Raw genomic sequence first — 26,022 nt, 5'->3', positions numbered from 1 at the left:
ATGGAAATGGGTCTTGGTTTGGGGGGTTTGTATTTTTGTTGGTTGGTTGGTTGGTTGGTTTGAGTTTTGGTTTTAGTTTTGGTTCATGGGTGGTGTTGGTAGTATTTTCCCCAGGGTAGTGTTGCCCTAAGATCCGAAATGCAGAGTAGCAACTTCACAGTGAATGGTGGAATTTTATAGGGAAGAAAAGTCAAGCAATTTCACTCTAGAGATTGAAGAGAGTATTCTAGAGTATAAGGAAAAATTAACCTGTGGGAAAGTCAATTGTCATTGAGAAAAGGGTTTCCAAAATCAATGCTATGAAAATTCCTTCTCCCTCTACAATCTAACATTTAAAAAAAAAAAAAAAAAAGGCCAATGTTCACAAAAACTGAAATGTAAAAGCTGTCACCAATTTTGGCCTTATTACTGCTTTAGCAGAAAAGGTTAGAGATATTTAAATCTGGTCTCTTTAATTGGGCAAACACACTCACTGTTCCCTTACAATAGCAATTCAATTGTTCTCTTATGTTTAACTTAAGCCAAGAAGAAATTCTCATGTTGTTAGATGTGTCAAGGTATAACTATAAATGATAACAGTAGGAAATTAAGGCATTTATAAGAATGGAAAGTAATGGCTGAACAATCTTTCCTGTCCACTGCCACACAAGAGCAAAATAAAGCCTATTATTAATGACTAGCAAGGTTGTAGTAAGCTACACTATATATTTAATGCAATTGCTGACCTCTGGAAACCCTAGTAGTGTAGACAATAATAAAAGGGAAGAAAGAGAGGTAGAATTAAAAAAAAAAGTTACCAAGGTCTGAAAGAATAATCTAGAGTTCTTTATCTAAATTCTGTTATTCCAAAGTCAGAGAAGTAAGCATAGTCAGGTTCTACCCTGAAACAGAAAGTGTATACACTGTCACTTTCTAAAAGTAACATTAGATATGGAAGAAAATTGAATGAAAACTGTAACTTTAATTGTCCAAGAAAACACTAAGGATTCTGTAAAGATGATCCCTCTATGAGTGAGAGGGTGAATTATCCAAGGCTATGGTCACAGATGCCTCTGGAATGTTGAGAGGCCATGTCACCAAAAAAAAAAAAAAAAAAAAAAAAAAAAAGGGAAAAAAAGGTACCTGGTATGAAGAGGTTTATAGGGTAAAATGCATTCACTTCCATACCAAGGAAGTCTGCATCATGCCTTTATAACCTAATTCTACAGTAAAGGATTTATGTACATACTCAGGAAAACATTCCCACCTTGACTACTGCAGAGGGCACTACCATGTCCTCTGATGTGGCTGAAATACTCTTCTGGAGTAGAGGCAGTATTGCTCACTTTTGGCTTTCAATCAATTGACTTAAATAAGCCTGGGCCAGTTTTTCAGTCCCCATCTGTTGTCACCATCTCAAACTCTGGAGCAAATGCACTCCTGCTGAGGCTGTACGGGCTTATCAGAGAGCCTAATGTGAAGAAAGTTCTTTTCCTCCGCCTCTGCCTCCTTTCTCTTCTCCTTTCCACATTACTTGAAACTTGCCAGTAAAATTAGATCCTCAACATTTGAAGTGACATTGTCTGTAGAAACTCCTACATTCAGAAATTCATACAAACAACCCTCTTGGGAGAAAAAAAAAATAAAACAAAATAAGAATGCTACTAATCATGACCACCCAAGTCTACCAGCCCCCCTCAGCTTGTAAAATTTGTTTTTGCTACAGCGCTTAGGTATATTTTTTCATTTAATGTTCACAATGATCCTTAAAGGCTGAAGTTATTATTATTATTGCTATTATTTTTAACTAGTCCCAGTTATTGCAAGTAGCAAAACTTAGGCCTGGTTTGTAAATTCTCAACAAAACAAATATTAAATCTGTGAGTGCTGAGGGTCCATTATATCAAGAAGAATATGAGGAAATGGTGTTGGAGTTTATTTCCCTTCTAGTCAGCAGCACCATCTGTCCCTGGGACTGGCTGCCTACCTTCCTTGGCCTTCTGTGCAGTAGACACTGGTGTGCTCTGGGCACAGTATACGTCCCGGGTCTGGATCCCTCCTCCACAAACGGGTCCCGTCACATGCCAGTGGGGGTCCTGCTGCTTGAGGAGAAGAGAGACTTGGCATTCTTTCCATTCAGAGGTCCTCCAGGCATACCTGGATTTATTTAAAAGAAATTTGATTTATTTAAAAGAAGAAGAACAAGTAAGGAAAATATAACATTCTAAAGAAGACATAAGTCATGACATCACATATACATAATAATCTCTCTTTGTAGGGCCAAATCTTCACCTATGGATAAAGAAGTCTATTGGTGTTGGGTACTAAATCCCTTTTATTTCCTAGGGGGGGAAAAAATCATAGCCACTTTTCATGGTAACAGAGGATGAGAGGAGTAAAGAAAGGAAATATGGATTAACGGATTGTGTCTCAGCCCTGAGGCCCTAAGAGAGTGAAGAATCAGTGGAAGAAGATGGAAACCAGAAGAGCCTGTTGCATAGCAGCTGACCTGAACATAGGCATCACTTCACAGACCTCTAGATGACTATGAGAATGACTTTCATGGCCTTTTGAAATTAGTATAGTAGGGCGTGAAATGTGTGAAGTTGGGGATACATGGTTTTAAATGGATAGTGATGACCAACTTTTCAATCTCCTTGCTACAGGAAAGTATTTCCACTTATTTGACCCCATTGGGATAAAGGCATACACATTAAAAATGAGTTAATAATGTGGCACTGTATTGAACCGTAGAGTACTTTTTTGTATATGCAGAAATATTATTTAAACTGACTTAGAAATATATCTTCTGGTTTATAAGTGGTTAAGATACATAGTGATAGACACACACACACACACACACACACAAGGGAAAAAAACACAATGGAGTTTATACACAACTTGCTGAAAACAAAACAACTATAACAACACTGCACTCAGACCTGGAGAATTATTTCAGACAGAATTTCCTTTAGGGGGTTATTGCAACATTTTTCAAGCCCACAGCATTAATAGAACCCTACAGCATTCACATAAATACCAACAGTCTCATTAACTTCTAGAAAAATAAACAGAACCTTAAAACATTCTCATAACTGCTGTCCCATTTCAGATTTGAGGAAAAATTTCTCAGCCTTGTGATTGCTCAAAAGAAAAAACAAAAAACAAACAAAAAAACAGCAATAAAAATAAGAGTGTGTAACCAAAATCCTGGCCTTACAGAAACTAGCATAAAACTGAAATTAAGTCACAGACACCAAAATAAAAAAGCAAATCTCTAAGAAACCTAATAGTGATCAAACCCCTTTATAAATGCATGGCCTCACTCTGAAAAGCTTGAGAGATGACAATCATAAATCTTATAAAAAACCCACAGTAGAAAGAGTATTTGGACAATCCTTTGGGGTTTGCTGTGACACAACTGTTCTCCCTCGGCTTCCATACTTCATTTTCACATGGTTCTCCAAGACTAGAAACTTAGACAGTAGTGATGAAGTCCCAGAACCTAAGTCAGGTTCGGTGGGGTGAGGAGGTTCAGAGCCGACGACTAAAGAAAGAATTCTTAAGACGTCGTTGGTGCAAAAGGTGATTTATTAGAGCACGGGGACAGGGTCCGTGGGCAGGCGGAGATGCGGCTGCCCCGGGTTGTGAGGGGTGGTTGGTTATATCCACAGGAGTTGGGTAGGTGAGGACAAAGGGGTGTTCAGAAGGGCTATTGGGGCAAAGAATACCATCAGGATATTGAAGGCTTAGTTGCTATCAAGTAAAGACAATTGGAAGTCTGGTGGAATGTTACATTCCTGCTATCAAGCATCCTTGTTAATGAGATTTAGGTTTAGAAGAAATTTAACTTTATTTACTTTTCCTTCTACCTCCACCTCCTTCGGTTTTTTATGGAGGGGAGGGTGACATTAGGCTTGAGGAACTGAGTTCTGTGTCTTTGGAAATTGGGCTATTGATAAGGTAACTTCTTTGTTGTAATCTCAAGGACATTTGTAAACCAAGGGAGACTCCTGTCTTGCAGGATTGTGATCTCAGCAAGTTAACTATTTATCATTTTATGGCAGTCAGGGGTGCCTGAGGAATGCTACACCTATGGAGGGGAGCGGATGAAGGTGGGGGGTGCAAGGCGCCAGCTCTTGCTTTGTCCTCAGCCAGCCTCCTGCTCCCTCATCAAGTAGGTAGGCAAGACTTTGGAGTGCAGATCCTGCTTTGGCAGGCAATATGGATAATAATCTGCTTCCAATTCCTGGTCATGAGAGACTGAGAAAAAAGTTTGGTTCTTCCCAGAAGGAGACCTTCTCCAGAGGTCAGGTTCTGAAACCTTTTCTCCTCCAAGTTCTCACCCTGTTCCCCATGGTCACTCAGGCAGAAGGCTTGTCCCTCAAGTATCTGAGTCTCAAGGCAGGTGGCTCTCTATTCCAGAGCAAAGTACAATGAGGTAAGGATTTGTTGTAGGGGATGTTTACCAAGGGCTCACTTCGGACCCTCTTCCTCCACAGGCTGCCTAGGAGAAGAGCTCCCTGGCCATTAAGGAGAGGGTCAGATACATCAACTGAGTAGGAGACTCCTATGATATAATTTGCAAATAAGGTAGGGAAAAGGGAACAGTGTGGTATAGACAACAGGCATGATTTACGGCTCAAGGGATCTGTGCCCTGCCACTTACTAGGCACATGTGACCTTGCCCAAGTTCTGCTTTCTCATCTGTGAAATGGGTATAGTAATGCCAAATGCTGAACACGGCACATAACTAATGTTCAATAAATGCTAATTCCCTTTCTGCTTAAGTCCTTTTGCATGTACGTTTTGTTCCTTGCTTCCATAGAAATACACACACACACATCAATATTTTATGTCTGAGGATTTAACTGATATCATCAAGTCCTAATGTCAGAGATCCAGGAATACAATGGCCTAACTTCTAGCAACCAAAGTTCAGCAGAGTATAAAAGAAACATAGCGTTCAGAATTACAGCAAGTCACAGCAATTTGTTTGCTTGTTTGAAAGGACTGGGCCATGCTGTGTAAATAGCTTTTTCAATTAATTTATTGTGACCTTAGAAGAATTAGCAGTGGAAGAATTTTGGAAGTCATTATGAAGAAAAATGAAAAGTTTAATGACTACGGTTTTATATAAAGTAACAAAAACCCTGTCCGTAGCTCATTAACCAAAAACACCCAAATTCCATTCACTGGCAAATGACAAATTCTCTAAAGAAATATAAGGCATTTATCACTATCTCAATTGTTTACCACCTCAGAGAAAGCAGGAGCCCAGCAAGCAGCAGAGGGAAAATGCTCACCAGGAAAGGACTTCTATATTCCTTTTTTAAAATGCATGTGTTTCATCTTTGCTCATCCTCATTGTTTCAAACCCATTACCTATGTTTACTCACAAATCACCCTGCAACCATGAAAACTAAACATCCAGAACTCCTTCAGTCTGGTAAAGTGTCTTCAGGAACTGACAGAATGAGGAACCACAGGTGCCTTCCTGCCTAACAGCACTCCCTTTGTTCTTTAGAAGCTGTTGCAGCAATGGTCTTCCAGCCTCCAGACAAGCTGGCTCCCTGACTGCCTGGGACATTCTCTTCCACAGTGATGTCCCTGTCAAAGACCTTTCCCACCCCCTCTCTCCCAACTCTTGCCTTTTAACATACCCTCATTTTGTCCTTTTGGTTAGGAAGGAAATATAGGAATTTCAAAGGCCAGAGTCCTACCTCCTATGGGTACATGGCACTTTGAAATCCATTGTGGAAATGCCTCAAGTAGATTAAGAGAGCCATGCATGGAACGAAAGACATTAGTCAATCTCCATCCTACAAATGTGTAGGATCCATTTGCTCTTTTCAAAAAGTTCTGGCTGAACACAGTAGCCGAGGCATTAATTTATGGCATATCCTTCAAGTAATAATAAGAGCAACCAATACCTTCTAGATGCCTATTCTGTGCTAGGCACTGCACTAACAAACTGAGCCACGTAACCTCATTAAATTGTCCCAACAACCCTATGAGGAAAATATGGTTTCCCCTTTTACAGATGGGATATTGGAATAAAAAGGAAGTAATTCTTCCAAGATCATATAAGTAAGGTTCCAACAAGTAATTCTTCCAAGATCATATAAGAGCAAGGTTCAAAGTTAGATTCATCTGACTCTGAAGCACATCTTTTTAATGAAATGACAGATAAAAAGTGAATGGCAAACCAAAGAAATTTGATCAAAAGATACAGAAAATAAGTTCAATTGACAATAGGTAGTTACCTCCCCAGTTACTAGGAGGACAAGTAAATCTTGCTCTTGGTTTGAGGAAGTGTGTTCTGGACTGAAACCAAAACCAAAAACAAAAACATAACAAACCCTCCCCCGCCAAAAAACCCTTCCCTCTCCCTTTGTTGGTGACAAACATATTGTCAGTGACAACTAAGACTATCTGACACTGCCAAAATATGATTTTTTTTTTCCTTTCAGTCTCAAACAAAAACTACATTTTGAGAATATTTTACAGCCAATTTATAATTAGAGCTCTGTGGTTACACAGGGCCAAAGTTAGTACTTTCAGGATAGAACTGTAAGTTTAAAAGAGAAATAATATATAAGCCAAATAAAATGGTCTCTAATTGTAAAAATGAAAATTCCCACTCAGAGTTACAGAAGACAACCTTTTAAAGAGGACTAAAATCAAACTCTCCACACTGCTCCGTGAGGATTCTAAATCTTGGGTAAATTTGCCATGATCCGTTCATGTGAAAACTCCAATACTGCCCACTCCCGGACTTTCCCAAGCTGCCCACCATTAGTGAGACCGCATACTGACAGTCACTCTGAGGCTCCCAGCCTCCGGGAAGAGAAATGCTGGTAACTCAATACTGAATGCACAGGGAAAACAACTTACACAAGGGCCTTTTATTTAACACACAGATCTGTAAGAGAGACTGCAGGCAGGGGGAGAGCTAAAAAACAGGACTCCCTAGAAAGAGAAATAGGCCTGCCCAAATAGTAAGTGTATCACTTATGCAGCCACACATCCATACATCCTTTCTTTCAGTAAGTAATTCCTGAGCTCCAACTATGTGCCAGGCCAGATTTCAGATAATAGAAATGCATAGCAGTGAGCAAGACAAAGCTCCTGACCTTGAGAAGATTGCCTTCCAGTGGAGCAGACAGACAGAAATGCATCATACGTAACGTGGCATCAGATAACGAGGAGAAGAAAGAGATGTATGAGGAGAGCTATTTCGGTGCCATGGCCAGGGGAGTCTTCAAATCCTGATGAACATGAGGGAATGAACACAGGAATGGCAGGGAGCATTCTAGGCAGAGAGGGGAGCATGTCCACTGGTGCAGGGAGGAAGAGTGCTTGGCACTTTCTAGGACATCACAAAAGCCAGTGTGTCTGGGCCAGGTGGGTCAGGATAAGAGGGAATGGACATGAGGAGCAGTCAGGAGTCAGGCTATGAAAGAGCCGTGTGGGCCAGAGTTAGGAGCGTGTTATTCCATATGAGCTAGGAAGTCATTACAAAGGTTTGAGGAGGGCAATAATTTGGTGTGATTTAAATCTTTAAAGGATCACCCTGGCTACTGAGTGAAGAAAAGACCATGGGGGATATAAAGAAGGGAGACAAATTCGGAGGACTTTGGTCATTTAGGAGGGATGATGGTGGCTTCAGCTGGGGCGGTCAAGCAAATGTGGGGAGAAGTGAACAGGTTCAGGATATACCATGAGGTAGGGACAGCTTCTAATGGATTGGATAGGGATGAGAGGGAAAGGGAGGCATGAAGAATGATTCCAAATTGTTTTTCCCCAAGGACTGGCACCACAATTTGTTGGCTGTGAATTCTTAAATGAGATGGCCAGGAATGGGGACAAGAATCCCTTCCTTACTCCTTCTACACTCTCCCCTTCCATTTGAAGAACAGGATATCAGGGCAAATAATGTAACTGTGAAATTCAGTTTTCCTTCATTTGCCTTCTAGAATCTACTTTCCAAATCCTTCTCTCATGCCTGAAACGCAGTACCCACTCTCCTCATATGTTTCCTATAATGTAAGTCTCCTCTTAGGAAATGATCAATAAATGATATATTTTAAAAGTTAGGAACACACTAGTCATGGTGAGCACCGGGCGCGTAATCACTATATTGTGCACCTAAAACTAATATAATACTCTATGTTAACAATACTGGATACATTATAAAAAAGTTAATATTAAATAAGCTATCATTCTAAGGAGGTGTACGCAACTTAAAGAAGAAACCAAGATTGAATCAAAGAAAAATTTCCAATGGTAGAAATACATATTCCCATTAAGGAATATATAAGACAAATTCTGGACTAGGGAAAGCAGTTCAAGGTTCCCAAATTCAACTGCCAAAATAACCACCCAGTCTTCCAGACAGTGATGTTGTCTAATTCAAGGAACGCTGTACTCAAACTTCTTCAAATGGAAGGGTGGGGGGGTGGGGACAGAAGGAGTTCGGAATGGATTCATCGCTGTGAAGCAATGAATAGAGACATCCTAAATTAGCAAAGCCAAAATTAGAAAAGTAGGCACAGTTAGTGACTATTTTTAAAAGACCTCCATCCTACTAATGTGACACAAAGTGATTCTAATAGCAACAGGATGGCAGCCCCATCAGAGTTTTATAGCAACCTCTGCCCTTTAAAATGTATGCTCTATCACTTTCACGAGGCTTGGAATTGCTTACAAAGTGTGGATTTCTTTTCTCCTTCTAAAGACTTGGATTTAAAGCAAAGCAACATGGAATAGCATCTTAAGTGACTTAATGATGACAGATTGAAAGAATAATTGCATTCGTTAATGCTCATGTTTTGACTAAGCACATATAGATTTGCAAACACACTTGGAATTGAAACCCTAGTGCAAGGTATTGAAATTAAATGTGTGTATATTAAAAATCAGGGTACTACAGCATGACTAATTTATGATAATGTCTGTTGTCCTTTTAAAGTTGTAAATGCATTTAGAAAAGAATTAACTTGTCATTTTTTGCTGAAAAGACGACTAAAATAAAGGGAACGGATCGAGCTTTATATATTTTATGCTCTAGTAATTTTTTATTGAATAGAGTGGGACTATTGATTATGGAAAGCTACTCTGAAGTGCAAAGCTCTTTGCCCTTCAGCAGATGGCTTTGCTAGCCTAACTCCACATATGTATTATTAATAAACTGCTATCGCTCTGCACAGCACTTAGCAGTACGTTAACTTTCTTACACTAACAGGGGAACGAATCTCCCATCTGAGAGGACTTAAAGTGGCACAATGGGGACTCATGAAACAATATGCACCAGTAAAGACAGACTCAATAAAAAGGCATCAGTCTTCTTCTGTTGAAACAATTTATAGATTCTTTGAAAACTATTGTTTCTTGTCTAAAGCAGAGTCTCCTGAGGGCTTCAGGTCATGACTGAGTCTTTCCTCCTCAAGTGCTATAGGAAAGCTGTTTAATTAAAACAGTTTACAAAAAAGAAAAAAGAGAGAGAGAGAAAGAAAAGAGGGAAACAAAAAAAAAAAAAAAAAGGAAGCAACCTTAAAGAACCCACTAATTCATTTTCAAAAATGTACTGAGTTCCCATGATGTACAGGGTACTAGTGCTGTAGTAGATGACCAACGGGAAAATACAGATGTGGTAAATGATAGGCATGCCGTTCTGTTCTGGAAGGCAAACTTTTACAAATTCAGACCGTGATCTCATCCCTCACCCTTTCCCAAGCTGCTCTTATAACCTAATGAAAACAGAAACTTCTTATCTGGAAAACCAGACATACTGTTAGCAGAAGCAAGGCAGCCATTGGGGACCGTGTCAAATCAAGCTTCATGTGTCCATCCCTGCCCTGGGTAGATGTTCTTATTTAATCTCCTTGACGAGGCCAATATCAGCTGCTCTTTAAAAGAAATGACTTTGAATCCTTCACACATGCTATATAATAAGTAGAATCATGGAAGAAGGTATCCTGTGCATAATAGTGTTCTGGAACTGCCCTACATACAAGTGTTCATTTACTCATTCATTGTTTTCTGAGCATTTACAATGAACCAGGCATTTTTATAAGTGCTACGCATTCTGGGAAAAAAGTAAATAAACAAAAAGCCACATTGCTAGGTATGGGAGGATTTGTAAGAACATTACCAACTATTAAACACTCTTAAAGGGGCACCTGGGTGGCTTAGTGGGTTAAAGCCCCTGCCTTCAGCTCAGGTCATGATCTCAGGATCCTGGGATTGAGCCCTGCATCTGGATCTCGGCTCAGCAGAGAGCCTGCTTCCACCTATCTCTCTATCTCTCTGCTGGCTCTCTTCCTATCTGCCTGTCAAATAAATAAATAAAATCTTAAAAAAAAAACACTCTTAAAGAATATAGAGATTGTGTTCTGGATACTCTAGTCTTTAAAGAATAATTAATTACAGAGCCCTGACTTCTGGAGGCTCAAGTTACAAATTTTTGAACTGGTGGTGGTGCAAAAGTGATACACATTCGGTAGAAACCATACTTTGAATTTTGAATTTTGACCTTTTTTCACTTGTAAGTATATGGTCTGATATTCTCGTGGTGCCTGGCCAGGGCAATAAGCCGTAGGTCCCAGTCAGCCACATAATCACAAGGATAAATTACAGATACACCTGCACCCATTCCGTGAACCATTCTGTTTTTCACTTTCAGTATAGTAGTCAGTTAATTACATGAGATATTCAATATTATAAAAAAGAGGTTTTGGGTTAGATGATTTTGCCCAACTATAAGCTGATATAAGCTTTTTTTTTTTTTTTAAATTTATTTGACAGACAGAGATCACAAGTAGGCAGAGAGGCAGGCAGAGAGAGAGGAGGAAGCAGGCTCCCCACTGAGCAGAGAGCCCCACGCAGGGCTTGATCCCAGGACCCTGAGATCACGACCCGAGCCGAAGGCAGAGGCTTTAACCCACTGAGCCACCCAGCCGCCCCTGATATAAGCTTTTTAAGCACATTTAAGGTAGACTAGGCTAAGCTATGATGCTTGGTAGGTTAGATTTCTACTTACAATCTTTTCAACTTTTCAAGTGGTAACTCCATCATAATTCAAAGAAGATCTTTTTTCAAGATTCTTAAGATGCACGAACTAAGTGAACACAGACTGAAAGTCTTCTGTTTCCTAAATTCTCCAGCAATTAGCACAGTGACAGGATGAAGCAGGTGTTGGACCAACATCTCTTTACAACACTCCAACCCTGTTCCAGCAATGACACAGTTCCAATGGGCAAAGGAGGCCAACAGCCAAGCCAAGTTTTGCCTGCCAACCTTTTCCTTAGCTCTGTCCTTGGCCACAATATCATAAATATCCATCAATGAATCCCCAGAGTTTTTGTTTGTTTGTTTGTTTTGTTTTTTTAAGGAAAAAGAATTTCATCGAGAAAAATCTAAAGTTGGGTTTAGTGCCTCAAAGAGATGTTAGGGACAAACAGGCTGGCCACAGGGGGTTGTTATAGAAACAAATCAAAGTAGGCTAAAGGAAACCCAGATACAAGTCTCTGTATAAGTCTGCACAGATAGATCATAATAAGGATAAATTCATACATAGTAGAGACAAGGAGAGATGGGTTACAAGAGCCAGCTATTTAGTGCCAGATCCAAGATGTGAAACAATGTTTTACAAATGGACTCTTCTGCACAATTACATCATGTAGTACATGTAATTGTCTCTGCCTTCAGATCCTCATAGGAGTTTTTAACCTACATTGGTCATTGTCAGCTTTTAATGGTGCTGTCTTATATTGGATTTCAGATTCTAAATGATCATTTAAGAGACAGAACAGCCATGTTTACATGAAAATTGCTATCTCCTGGTGAAGTGGTGGAAGATGCTGGTGGGTCATCTGAGGTGTCACTTCCAAGAAAGACATTGACATTTTCCTATATTCTTGTATGTTATAGTGTCGTTAGCCAGAATGGGCCTCTAAAACAACACAAGGGATCTGGAGCCACCGCTGTTCCAGCATCAGCTCATGCCTCAGTTATCTAACATTAAGCATTTAAAATGCTTTCCTTATACTATCTAGTAAACAGGGCCACGTTATTATTTATTGCCTGAGAATGCTTTTCACCATCTTCTGAGTTGAGATGTAGGATCTAATACTTCAGATGCTAATGAGGACATTAAAAAAAGACACAAGGACCAAGGTAGTTTATAAAACACGTTCTTTCAATGTTTGGAGGTACAGAATGACATAAATGCCCAAGATCATGATGCCTAATGACAGGAGATAAACACACCAAGAGAAAAGGTGGCAAGGGACAAGAAGATGTATCCTCTCTCTCATTTCTAAGCCCACCTCAAAATATATAATGTGAGTGCTTAGTGTTATGCTGGAAGGGGGCATAAACTTACAAGCAGATTGTAATGCAGAATGAAGGGGGTTCTTGGAGTCTATAAACGTCTTGGTTAAACTCTTGAAACAAACATAAGGCTGTACTATGCCAACATCTTTACAGTTCTCTAACTTACCATGGTAGCATAACATAGACTAGCTTCTGTCTCCTTTCAAGTTTATTTAAGCCAGTTGCCCCCAAGGAACTTCCGAAGTGTTCTGGTCTCAGGGAGCAGTTCTAGAATGGGTTCCTCGGGGCACCTGGGTGGCTCAGTGGGTTAAGCCGCTGCCTTCAGCTCAGGTCATGATCTCGGAGTCCTGGGATTGAGCCCCGCATCGGGCTCTCTGCTCAGCGGGGAGCCTGCTTCTCCCTCTCTCTCTGCCTGCCTCTCTGCCTGCTTGTGATCTCTCTCTGTCAAATAAATAAATAAAATCTTTTAAAAAAAATGTTAGAATGGGTTCCTCTTGGTGACCATTTCTTTCATTGGATCACACCTCCGGGACTAGCCTTCATAGTGTTGAGAGATAAAAGGCCAATCATTGGAGTCCAGCTTGTAAGAAGAGTGGCCCCAAAGCCAGGCATCTAAAGGATTTTTTGAGCAATATTAGTATCTAGGACCTAGGATACTTCTCTAGCTCTTCCCTTTTCGTGGAATATTCCCCTAGTTATCTGAAAGGCTAATTTCCTCACTTCCTTCAAGTTCCCCCAACATATCCTGCTTGTTCAAATGAGGCTTCTGTAATGCCTCTGTCTAGTTCTGTAACCTGAGCTGAACCCACATCACAGCATCACAGCAACTCTAATGTATTTTTTTCTCCCACAGCTCATGTACACAGTATATAGCTTATTTATTAAATTTATTTGGTACACCTTCACTAAAATTTAAGTCCCATGAGGGGGAGAGGATTTTGACTATTTTGTTCTCTGAGGTATCACAAGAACTAAACGTAGTGTTTGGCGCATAACCAAGAGGTCAAGTTACATTTACTGAATGGATGAACACGTCTCTTACAGCACAGATGGTGGAAGGGTAAAAGCCAAACTGCATTCTCGGAGACTGAAAAAAAAAAAAAAAAAACACTATGCAAAGTCGCAGAAATGTACATTTTCCTGCTGGGGAGAAATATGGTGTATTAGATTGCTTGATGTATAGGAATTGCTAGTGAATTCTGGGAAAGGAGAAATGGGCATTTTTGTTCCCTAATAGATTTTTGTTTCCATTTCCCTTGTTCATAATGAATTTTAGTCACCAATGTCACACTAGAAACAAACTTAGTATACAGCCTTTATGCTTTCCTGTGGTAGAGGCCACAGCTCAGATTTCAGACAAATAAGAATGTCAGCCAATGTTAATTCTGTTGTTATTTATGCATTCTCCTGGAATCAGTAGCTAACACATCATTCTCCCTAGGAAACCCTGGTTGGTATTCAGTGAGTTTTCAAGGACTCCTATTTCCTACAAATTCACTATTTGAGACGGTTTTTAAAAATGTCAAATCAGTAACATTTCCAAACACCAGAACTAGAGGGCCAGGTACATTGCCAATGAAATTTGTCGGACCTATTTTCAGATGTTAAGGTTCAGTCATATGGGGATCAATAAAGAAATTCATCGTGGATACATCTTGAATTACTACCATTCCACATTATTTTGTTAGAAAACTTGATACATATAAACACACGACTATGTGTATACATATCCTGATCTCGATATGTCTTTACTATGACTATCATGAAAGTAATAAAAAATATATTGATTTTGAAGCCAAATAGACTTCAGTTTGAATCTGAACACTACCGATCTACATCACTTTTACTATACGTGTCCCATTTTGATGATAAACTTAATGTTCTTCTAAATAATCTGTTAAAACTCTGACGTACTTACTAGCGAACAGTAGGTACTCAATAAAAAGTAGTCATTATTTAAAAAATGTAAATGCAATTCAACTTTCTCCTGATCATCACACAGGAACTTCTCTGACTCCCAAGAGAACTGTAATAATTTTTAACAAAGAGAAAAAAAGGGAGAGGGGAGGTCTGTATATAAATCAGTATCTGGAAGAGGGCACTATCCATTCCATGAAAGGAATGAAGAAAAAAGGAATCAATGTCCAGCTTATTATTAAACCCAGATTCTATTTCTGGAATCCTAACATTGAGAACCCTTCTGAACTATGCCTCCATAGAGAAAAAGATTTTACATTACACAGAAATAATTTCCTACCCCATTAAATTACTGCAAAGAAAGGAGGGATTCTCTTTTTGGAGGAAATGAGCACACCTGCAAACAGCAACATAAAGGGTTGCCATCTTTGTAGTGTCTCCCATGTGCTGAGCACTGAGACTGACATTTTACATATCTAGAACGTATGTATTTAATCCTCAACACAGGCAGTATAATATAGACACAACTTATTGAGGAAGGAAATGCTTTAGAGAGATTGTACAGCTTGCCCCAAAACACACAATTAATAAACGATGGTGATGCAATTTTAATACACGTCTATCCAAATTCAAAAGGAACAAAGATCTCAGGCTTTATGTCATTTCCAGTCTCATTCTTTCCTCAATATCAGTATTTTTAAAGAATGGACACATACTCAACACAACTAGGGAGAATTCTGTGAGACCAAGTTAATCTGTATGGGATCATAAACTACACCTACCTCTTCTCTTTTGAGGTCTGGAATGATATGACTTTAAGGGGTCATAGTGGTAAAAAATGAACAGTCAGTACATAAGGAGTTGAGTCTACACTGGTTTCAATGGTGAAGTGGAGGAAGTGAGTGGTTAAGATTCTGACAACAAGAAATTACCTCTTGATTCCTCCACCCTTGACATATTATTTCAGATGTAAGGAATAGCTAAGCCCATCAACAATGCCTGTTAAGTTTAATTAATTATTTGGTTAATTTCTGCAAGAAGCTGTATTTTTTTTCCTCATTTTACTTTTCACTGGGAAAGGAATTCTTGAATCTTATAAACTATAAGAAACTAAAAAAAAGGTCTATCTAAAATAGCTATATATTTAACAGATAGAATTCAGGGCAGCCATCCAGCAGGAATTACCACTAATTTATTCCCAGAAGTCTTCTGAATAGTTAGGTAGTCCCAAATGACTTCTGCCATTATCAAACCTGGCCACCATAAGCCAACAATCCAGAGAAAAATACACTGGAGGTCTTCACCAAGGACTATACATATAACCAGACAAAATATAAGCAATACAGTTACTAATCAAGGTCAAGTTTTTACCCAAATCCTCTGGCCCCTTATGGACTGTGTATTAGAAATGAGGCCATAAGCTTGCAGTAACCTTTCGAGACAGAACTGCATTAGAATCAGGGGGTTGCCATCCACTATCTATGTAACCTCAAAAACTATTTAAGCATCAACAGTTTCATCTGCAAAATAAAGATGTTATGAATAGCTTTTTAGGTTATCATAAAATTCAGGTGTGACATGTCAGGTAATAAGCAATGATTACTAAGCATTAATCATGTGCCAACTGTTGAATGAAGTACGTACTGCTAGTAGATGAGTAAACTAGGGCACTAGACTTAAGTTACTTGCAGAAATTCACAAATTCAGAAAGTCACAGAAATAGGATTAGAGCACAGGAAATCAACACAGTCCATGCTCTTAACCCACTGTGCCATACTACTTAGCGTGGCTGTCGATACTGAGTAAAGGCTCAACAATTATGAGTAACAGCTACTGTTAGTATTGTTAACATCCCTATCCCGCATAAAATGAGGTCAAACAGAACAGTGAATACTCATGTCAAAGAACACACAATACCTGGGACATGGCTGTAAGAGTTCTTCAACAATGCAGGCCTCTTTCTCGAGAAGTTCAGGGCACTCCTTTCCACCCCCAATAGCAATATGCTTCACATTCCGGCGCCTGCTCCTAAATCCTGGTGAGAGACTTCCTGAACGACACGTCTTGGAGCAGGGGCTCCAGGAGGACCACTCAGTGGTTTCACAATCTTTTGGCATGATGCAAGACTGGACAGTCAAAGGGAAGGAGTCTTGCACGCAAAGGCTGAAAGAACAGAAGCAAAAAACCATAGGGCATAAATTAAACAAATGCAACCAATGTTATGAAGTGCCTGTTATGAGGGGGAAAAAAAGAAACAACCTAAAATTTGATATGAACTTTTAAAAGGACTTTAAAAAAAATGTTAGAGGCATCATGATAAAATAAAGAAGAACATCCATTTTAAGATTGCATGCTTTATTTTATCTGAAACTGTGAAGTTATTTCACTCTAGCAAGACACACGTGTAAGATGAGCCCACCCTGAACTTTGCCTGAAGCATTATCAGAAATAACTGAGCCTCCTCTCCTTTGCCTTCACCTCTGATATAACCTAGAGTTGCCGTTTGTTGACAGGCTCCCAGGTGTCACACATTGTGCTGCATCTCACAGGCACTTTCTCACCACAATCTCATGTGTTTACATATTATTATCTCCATCTGCAGAAAATAGACTCAGAAAGGCTAAACCATTTGTCTACGGTCAAAGATACAGGTAACTATTAAAAAATAAAACAAAAAAATAAATAAAAAGAAAAATAAACTTGTGGTATCATGTTTTCCCCACACTGTTAGGCTCTGAGCATCAGTTTCCTCATTTGCAGGTGCTATCTAATACTAACAATCTAATTAGGAAACATAAATAAGAAGGTATCATAATAGGATAATCTGATGATTTCAACATAAAAGCATTTATAATGATGAGGGGGAAAGTTGATGAGGAAGTGATGGACCACTTAGGAAGGCTGGGGGGATGGGCAGGGCTGAGGGGGAGGTTCTAAGAGTGAAGGACATTAGAGCTGCATTTCTTTTAAAGATAAATGGGAACTTCTCTGGCACAGAAGGAAGACTATTTTAGGTCAATGAAATAGCATATATGAAGCCTTAATATAAAATTTTGTGAGGATGGAAACCAGTGTTCTATAAGCAGTAGATGTACTGTTTCACAAGAACTAATTAATAAATTTTTAGGAATTTTGCAAGCTAGCTGATTTCATGCAGATAGCTTAAAACTGGCCATGGCAGGAGTATTTACGTAACAGAAAACAACAAATGTTACAAATCAAGTCCACCACTCCCACCCTACCCTGAAGCCCAAACCACCAAGAACTGGGGTTAAACATTTATATGCACACCAAACAGGGTAAGTAAAAGGCAACTTGTCAACTGTCAAAAATCTGTCCATTTATAAAGCATAAAGTTCAAAGAGGAAAGTGGATAAATATTAGGTGTGTGGGTTCTTCAAAAGTAAGTCTGGAAAGACTTCATATCATGGACTAACAAATTCAGATTTACTTGAGCATTAAACAATTTTAAGTGGAGGAAAATCAATTAAACTCCTATAAGAAGATAATGCTTCGCATATTAATTGGCATTCCTTTTTTTTCCCCATTTTTTGGTGTTAGCCATTGCCTTATTCTATGAAAGTCCTCCATTATCTTGGGGAAGAAAAGAATAATTTTGACAGGAATATAAGTCAATATATGTTCAAATACTGACTTCCAAAAGTGGGCCTGTGAAAACTGGTGGAGTAATGAGCTTTAGTCAGGCTTTGGTAATGGTTCTTCTACATGTGTTTAAAAAAGAGAAATGTATTAGAATGATTCCATGTTTCTGATAAACAAAAATATGTTGATAAGGGAGCCACCAACAGAGAAATGGATTATAGAAGGTGAGGGGCAGGAGAGTATAAAACATGCTCAAATTCATGTAAATTATAGTGAGATTTCCATATTGATATCCTTTATAAAGGCACAGAGAATTTGTGTGGTTTTCAGAAGTCATAATAACATAAGATGAACCTTTGGTCGGGTGTGTGTGTGTGTGTGTGTGTGTACATAAAGTCTATTTAGATCACATTATTCCCTTCAGAATGAAAAAGGAAAAACAGACCTCACTACCATTACTCACTCCCATGTAATTTTGGAAGCTTCGAGAGAAGACACAATAGGAAGAACCTCTCTTGAAAATGCCCCATCTATGTCAGAATATATTATTTCTGGACATGGTTGGATGTAGAGTAAGAGGATCATCTCTTTTGCTATGTAACACGATGGAAACCTCTTGATGAAGAAGATTCTAGGTCTTCACTCTTCAGGAACTGTTACTGGCTTCCAAATTCATATATTGAAGTACTGTCAGTACGTCAGAATACGTGCATATTTGAAGAGTCTTTAGAGAAGTAATTAAGTAAAAATGAGCTCACCAGGATGGGCCCTAATCCAGTATGAATGGTGTCCTAGGAAGAGCTTAGGACATAAGCACACACAGAAGGAAGCCTGTGTGAAGACAGAGAGAGAAGATAGCTGTCTCCAAGCCAAGCAGAGAGGGCTCAGAAGAAACCAACTGATCTCGGACGTTCCAGACTCCAGAACAGTAAGAAAACTAATTTCCATTGTGTGTCAGCCACCCAGTCAGTGATACTTTGTTAAGGCAGCCCTAGCACCACCATACGGAATTTAATGGGGTTTTTCAATTTGTGTGTTTTTAGGAAAAAAGTCTCAATTTCCAAGACAGATTTTCCTCTCCCTTTTATAAAGAAGATCCCACAGTATGCAGTTCTCTGTCTACAGGTTAGGTGGTGGTTTGCTTCTTTCCATTTACCAGCTTTGACTCTCTGTTGCTCATCTTCCTACTGGCTCAGTAGAATGGATAACAAGACCTGCCAGGAATTGCAGGGATTAATCAGGGACTGTCACATCTTTGAAAAGGGCTCCTAATTTTTGGAATTAGGAAGAGCATATGTTCCACTCATCATATATTCACTTATTTTTAACATTATTTTCACAAATGTGCCTTCTTAGTTTAAAAAAAAAAAGTCTTAAAATATACCACAGAGGGACCTGGACTACTTTGATCTTCGAGATTCCATTTTACTGGAATAGGTGGGCAAGCACTAAGTGGTGAATAAGAAATATCTGGGTCCTGAATTTTGCATCACAGTACAATAGCATAACCTTGGTCTCTCTTGGCTGCTTAGTTTCATTATCTGCAGGAAAAAACTATAATAAAATGTGATTTACTCACACGCACCCAACATAGTTGTAGTCACTTTTAGTATAAGTAGAAAAATCTACTAAACTAAAGCCCATAACAAATATCATTGTCTACACACTGAAAGGGAATCAGTCCTTTCATAGAAGGTGGTGTGTCTTTTTAATAAAACAAACATATAGTATGGATTTGGCTTTAAAAAAAAAAAAAGATGCTACGGTAATTATACCTCTTTGACATTTACAGAACACGTTGTCATTTGTAAATTACTTCACAAGCATTCACTGTAAAGGAAATCACTGAAACAAAAAATTACTATAGTAATTCTTATTTCCTCTGGAAATGTAGGGAAATCTCTTTATTTAGAAAATAAGGACAGAAATTCTTAGAAGATAAAACTCAACAGAAAAGTATCTTCCTTTCATCAACATTTCAGTTACTGCTTTAAAATAATAAGTCACCAACTGGGTGACTCAGTTGGTTGGGCGGCTGCCTTCCGCTCAGGTCATGATCCTGGAGTCCCAGGATAGAGTCCCGGATCAGGCTCCCTGCTCAGCAGGGAGTCTGCTTCTCCCTGTGACCCTGCCACTTCTCGTGCTCTTTCATTATCTCACTCTCAAATAAATAAATAAAATCTTTTTAAAAAATGAAATAAAATAAAATAATATTAAGATATCTCAAATATTCAGAAAAGTAGAATAATATATACTCCTAGACTTTACTAGCAAAGGTTAATATTTATGACAGATTTCATTAAATAAAATAAAAAATTACAATTTCAGGTAAAGTCCTTGTGTCACTTATAATCCTATCTCTAGCTCTCTTCTCCAGACACAGCCACTATCCTGAAATTATTATTCTCTACAATGTTTTTATACTTTAACTAAATGTGTATATGTTCATAAATATCTATAGCATTCATTGTCATGCATGTTCTTAAAAGTTTTACATAAATGTTTTATTAAACATATTATTTCTGGAAATTATTTTCCTTACTTAATGACTTTTAGATCTATCCATGTTGATAAACACAGATAGTGTACATTCATTTTTATTAGTAATATTCCAATATGAGTCCTTAGCAATTCATTTATTCATTTTCCCATTAGCATACTTTTTGGTTGTGTTTAATTTCTTGCAAATCCATGGGATTATATATTGAACCTCGTTTTATATGTCTCTGTACTACACATGTGTAAAATATTTTCTTTAGTATATTTGCCCTGATTTGGGCCACAAATAATCATATCATCAAATGCACTAGGTATTGTGAGATTTTTCCCTTCTTACATGTTCAAAAGGTGTATCAGGCTTGAGTTTGTTTGGTTGGTTGGTTGGTTTTGGTGGTGGTGATGTTTTTTGTTTTTTTTTTTTCCAATACAAAGAAAGTACATTTGTTTTTTGAGCTTACATTGAGTTTTATATTCATCTCACACCCTTAATGACTATTCAGACATCCTACTCTGAACTGGCCATTCACACTGCTTATCCATTATGGCAGAATGACTGATGCTCACCTTTTTCCAGGAGTGCTAATTCCCTTATCTCTTGTTTCCTTGTAGAGACCTGGCTGTTAGTTCTATGAAAGCTGACTGGAGGAAGGGAGTTGTCAGGGCCCTCTCACAAACTACTCATAGATTTTCAACCCATCTGCAAATCAGAATAATTTTCACACTTACACTACATTCTACAGGTAAAGGAATAACTTTTAGGCCTAGTGAGGACATCTATTCTGAGTTACTTAGTGTCAATAACTGTCAAGTCTTCTAAGAACCTTGTATCAGTCAGAATCAAATAGGCTATAGTGTGAGAGCAAATCCTATAATCTGAATGATTTGATAAAATAACCGGTCATTCTCCTTCTGTATATAGTTCAGTGCAGACTGTCCTAGAAGGTACTCTGCCTGAAGACGTAAAGATCAAGCTGTGCCCATCTTATATATTCACCATCCAGAATACATGGCTTCCAAGTTCACCTTTAGAAAGGAAAGACACAGTAGGAGGATGGCCAAAAGTGATTTATAACTTTAGCCTAGAAGTGGCTTACATTACTTCAGTCTGCATTTCATTGGCCAAATCAATCAAATAGGTCCAACAGAACTGCAAAGAAGACGGTGAAATGTCTTTCCATGTGCTGTGGAAGAGGCAAAAATGTGATAAACACATAGCTTTGTGTCTCGTACATCTGTGCCATATAAATGGATTTGCTTCTTGCAGATCTTCCAACTGGAAGGGAGGTTTCAGCTTTTTCCACTCTGCTAGGTAAATTACTGCTCATCCATCTGCTTTCCAGCTCCCAAAATTTGTTGACATTTCTATTTAGCTGTCATATCCGTTCCTATTATATTTGTCCTTGAGAGTTTATGTCTTTTTTATTCCTTTACTGTTAGTTAAGTGGGGTTCTAGAATACAGGAGTGATAAATGATTATGTTCGTTTTGCCATATTTAACAAGAAGCCTGAAAAGTTATTTGACACAGAGCTTTGTTAAAGCTACAAAATGATCCAATCTGTAAGTTAACAAATTCTTGAAGAGCCAAGTCTACCCTACACCTGGAAAAACTACCAACTAGACATCATTAAACATGTATGAGTAAAGTATTAAATTGTAGAACAATTTTCATTTCCACTAATCTTATCCTACATTATATAATATTTATTTATAGAATTTAATACTTCCAAAATATGCTGTATAGTTTAAAAGTTATTTTTATAGAAGTGAAACTGCAACTAACTTGGGCCATTTGGAAGCACAGTAATTCTAATTATTTAGCAAGAACACTGCTATCCATATGGTAGCAGCTTACCCAAATCACAGCAGACTAACAAGGGAACAGTTGCTTCCAGAGCTTACAGATTCTAACTTAGAGAATGACTGCAAGATCACATTATGAAAATGACACGAGGGAATAAAAGGTAAATGGAGAAATGAGGAGAAATAAACTAAAACTGAGAAAATTCTTAAAAAAAGAATACATTTGGGAAATTAGATAGAATATATGCCATCAATTTTAGTGATTTTTGACTCTAAACTAGTGGCATTTTTCTGCCACCAGCCAAACTAAATGGGATATCTGAAAAGAAAATAAGAATTATAGCCTGATGAAGAAAAAATAGGCACCTAGCTGGTCTTACATAAAATTCCTGGACACTTTAGAAACCGGACTAAAATGTCAGCTGCCTATGACAATATAAAATTCAGCAAGAAAAGACGTTCAAATAAGCAGAGTTTCAAATGTCTGGAAGACAAATTTGAAAATATAAGACTGTAAAATTACTAAGAAAGAATACTAAGCATTACTGAGAAATTTTAGCTGGAAGATTATGAGTTTAATTTTTCCTATAACCTCCTTACTTGGCCAAATTAATCTGAGGTAAATGATGTCTTGTTTAACAAAAATTGTATTTATATTAGGTTAGAATATATAATTAAGAGGACCATACTTCAGTTATTTAACTATTTTCTTTCTGATCCTCAATAAAAATAAAATTAAGCTATTAAATGTCTTTCAATTTCTTTTTTCCAGTTTTATTGAAAAATAATTGACACACATCACTGTGTAAGTTTAAAACATACAGTATGACGGTATGATTTACTTATTGCGAAATGATGACCATATTAGATTTATCTAATGCTGATCTTCTCAGAAGAAGAAAAGAAAAAAATTAAAAAAAAAATTCCTCTTTGTGTTGAGAACTCTTAGGATTTACTCTCTTAACTTCCTTACATATCATACAGCAGTGTTAGCTATAGTCATCCTGCTGTACATTGATCCTTAGTACTTATTTATCTTAAAACTGGAAGCTGGTATCTTTTGACCACCTTCCTCCATTTCTTCCTCTCTCTTACCTTCCACCTCAGGTAACCATAAATCTGATCTCTTTTTTAGTATTTTGGTTTTGGGGGGGGGGGTTTGGTAGATTTATTTATTTATTTACTCGACAGACAGAGATCTCCAGTAGGCAGAGTGGCAGGCAGAGGGGGGGGGGGACAGGCTCCCTGCTGAGCAGAGAGCCCAATGCAGGGCTGGATCCCAGGACTCTGGAATCATGACCTGAGCCGAAGGCAGAGGCTTTAACCCACTGAGCCACCCAGGCGCCCCTGTGATCTCTTTTTCTTTGAGGTTTTGTTTTGTTTAAGATTACATATGTAAGTGGGTCATATAGTATTTATCTTTTCTGCCTGACTTATTTCACTTAGCATAAAGCCTTCAAGGTCCATTCATGTCTTCACAAATAGTAGGGTTTCCTCATTTTTTGTGTCTGAATAGTTGCAATTATACATATCTTATACATTATATATATTGCGTATATATATTTACACACACACACAGATACACACACAACCACAATCCACAATTTCTTAACCAATCCATCGATGGCCACTTAGGCTATGTCCATGAATGGTTCTTGTAAATATGCTGCTATATGAACATGAGGGTGAAAATACCGTTTTAATTTAGTGTTTTCATTTCCTTTGGATATATTCTCAGAAGTGGAATTGATACATCATATTTTAAGTTCTATTTTTAATTTTTTTAAAATCTTCCACACTGCTTTCCATAGTTTCTATACCAAGTTACAATCCCATCAACAGTGCACAAGGGTTCCCTTTTCTCCACATCCATACCAGCATTTGTTATCTCTTATCTTTTTGATGACAACCATTCTAACACACGTGAGGTGATACTCACTGTGGCTTTAATTTGCATTTCCCTAATGATTTTGAGCATCTTTTCGTGTACCTGTGGCCCTCTCGGTATCTTCTTTGTAGAAATGTTTATTCAGGTCATTTACCCATTTTGCAATTGGGGTATGTAGGTATGTATTAAGCCCTGTGAATTCTTTATATTTTTAGAGATTAACCCCTTATCAGATATACAGTTTGCAAACACTTTTCCCCCTTCTGTCATTTGTCTTTTCACTTTGTAGTTAGTTTCTTCTGTGCGCAGAACTTTTTAATTTGCTACAGTCCCACTTATCCATTTTTTAAATTTTGTTTCTTGTGCTTATGGTGCTGTATCTAAAAAATCATTACCAACACCCATGTCAAGGAGCTTAATTCTTCAGTTTTCTTGTAGGATTTTCATCGTTTCAAATGTTATATTTAAGTCTTTAATCAATTTCAAGGTCATTTTTGTGAGTGGTGTAAAATATCAATGCAGTTTCATTCTGTTACATATGAATATCCAATTATCCCTGTACTACTTTTTGAAGAAACTGTCTTTTCTCCATTGACTATTCATAGCTCCAGTGTCAAATATTACTTGGTCATATATATTTGGGTTAATTTCTGGGCCCTTAACTCTGTCTCATTGGTCTATTTACCTGTTTTTATGCCAATACCATACTGTTTCGAGGACCATAGCTTTATAATATAGCTGTAAATATAAAAGTGTGATGCTTCCTGCTTTTCTCTTCTTTCTCATGATTTCTTTGGCTCTTGGGGGTCTTTTATGATCTATATAAACTTTAGTCATTTTTTTTTCTCATTTCTGTAAAAAAATGCCATTGGAATCCTGATAGGGATTGCATCATCTATAAAAGGCTTTTGGTAGTATTGACATTTAAACAATATTAATTCTTCTAACCTATGAACAGAAATTTCTTTACAATTTTTGTGTCTTCTTTGATTTGCCATCAATGTCTTATAGTTTTCAGCACAGAGATCTTTCAACTCTTTAGTTAAATTTATTCCTAAACATTTTATTGGTTTTGGCATTGTTATAAATGGAATTGACTTATTTTTTTCAAAAAATTGTGTTGTTAAAGTATAGAAATGTTACTGATTTTTGAATGTTCATTTTGTATCCTACAACTTTACTGAATTCATTGATTTGACCCAACAGATTTTTTGTCTGAATCTTTAGGATTTTCTATATATAAAACATGTCATCAGCAAATAGAGACAATTTTACTCCTTCCTTTTAATTCTGATACTTTTTTTTCATTAGCTGATTACTCTAGCTAGATCTACTAATACTGTGTTGAATAGAAGTGATGAGAGAGGCACCCTTGTCTTGTTCCTAATGTTAGAGGAAAAGCTTTCAACTTTTCATTATTGAGTAAGATGTTAGCTGTGGACTTTTCATATAATGTCTTTACTATATTGAGATATGTTCCTTATATACCTAATTTATTAAGAATTTTTATCATGAATAGATGTTGAATTTTGTCAAATGCTTTTTCTGCATCCATTGAGATGATCATATGATTCTTTTTTTCATTTCATTAATGTGATGTATCACATTGATTGGTGCATTAAAACATGTTTACATCCTAAAATAAATCCCACTTGATCAACATCACACCATCCTTTTAAAAGTGTTGCTAATTTCAGGTTGCTAGTATTTCATGAGAATGTTTGCATCAGTATTCATTAAGGATACTGACCTATAGTTTTCTTTTCTAGCAGTGTCCTTTCCTCGTTTTGGTATCAGGATAGTGCTAGCCTTATAAAATGAGCTTGGGATGGCTCCTTCCTCTTCAATTTTTTGGAAGAGCTTAAGAAGGAATGCTGTTGATTTTGTTCAAATGTGTGGTAAAGTTCATCAGTGAAGCCATCTAGTCCTAGGCTTTATTATGTTGTGATATTTTACTAAAAATCACTAAATCTCTTCCCTAGTAATTGGTTTATTT

At 37.7% G+C, this 26,022-nt stretch overlaps 1 protein-coding gene across 1 annotated transcript in view; it reads right to left on the bottom strand.

The window, feature by feature from the left end:
* The window catches only part of THSD7B (thrombospondin type 1 domain containing 7B), a 730,694-nt gene that overhangs the window by 512,001 nt on the left and 192,671 nt on the right, over nucleotides 1-26,022 (bottom strand). The window contains exons 3-4 of the mRNA XM_004774248.3: nucleotides 16,153-16,398; nucleotides 1,967-2,136 (exon numbers count right to left, since the gene is read on the bottom strand). Of these exons, the coding sequence (XP_004774305.2) occupies nucleotides 1,967-2,136; nucleotides 16,153-16,398 (416 nt within the window). The remainder of the gene's footprint in view (nucleotides 1-1,966; nucleotides 2,137-16,152; nucleotides 16,399-26,022) is intronic.

Source organism: Mustela putorius, unplaced genomic scaffold, assembly GCF_011764305.1.
Source record: "Mustela putorius furo isolate JIRA1106 unplaced genomic scaffold, ASM1176430v1.1 tig00003867_pilon_pilon_pilon, whole genome shotgun sequence".
NCBI lineage: Eukaryota > Metazoa > Chordata > Mammalia > Carnivora > Mustelidae > Mustela > Mustela putorius.
The sequence above is the reverse complement of the archived record's forward strand: the minus strand, read 5'-3'. Positions and strand labels throughout refer to the sequence as shown.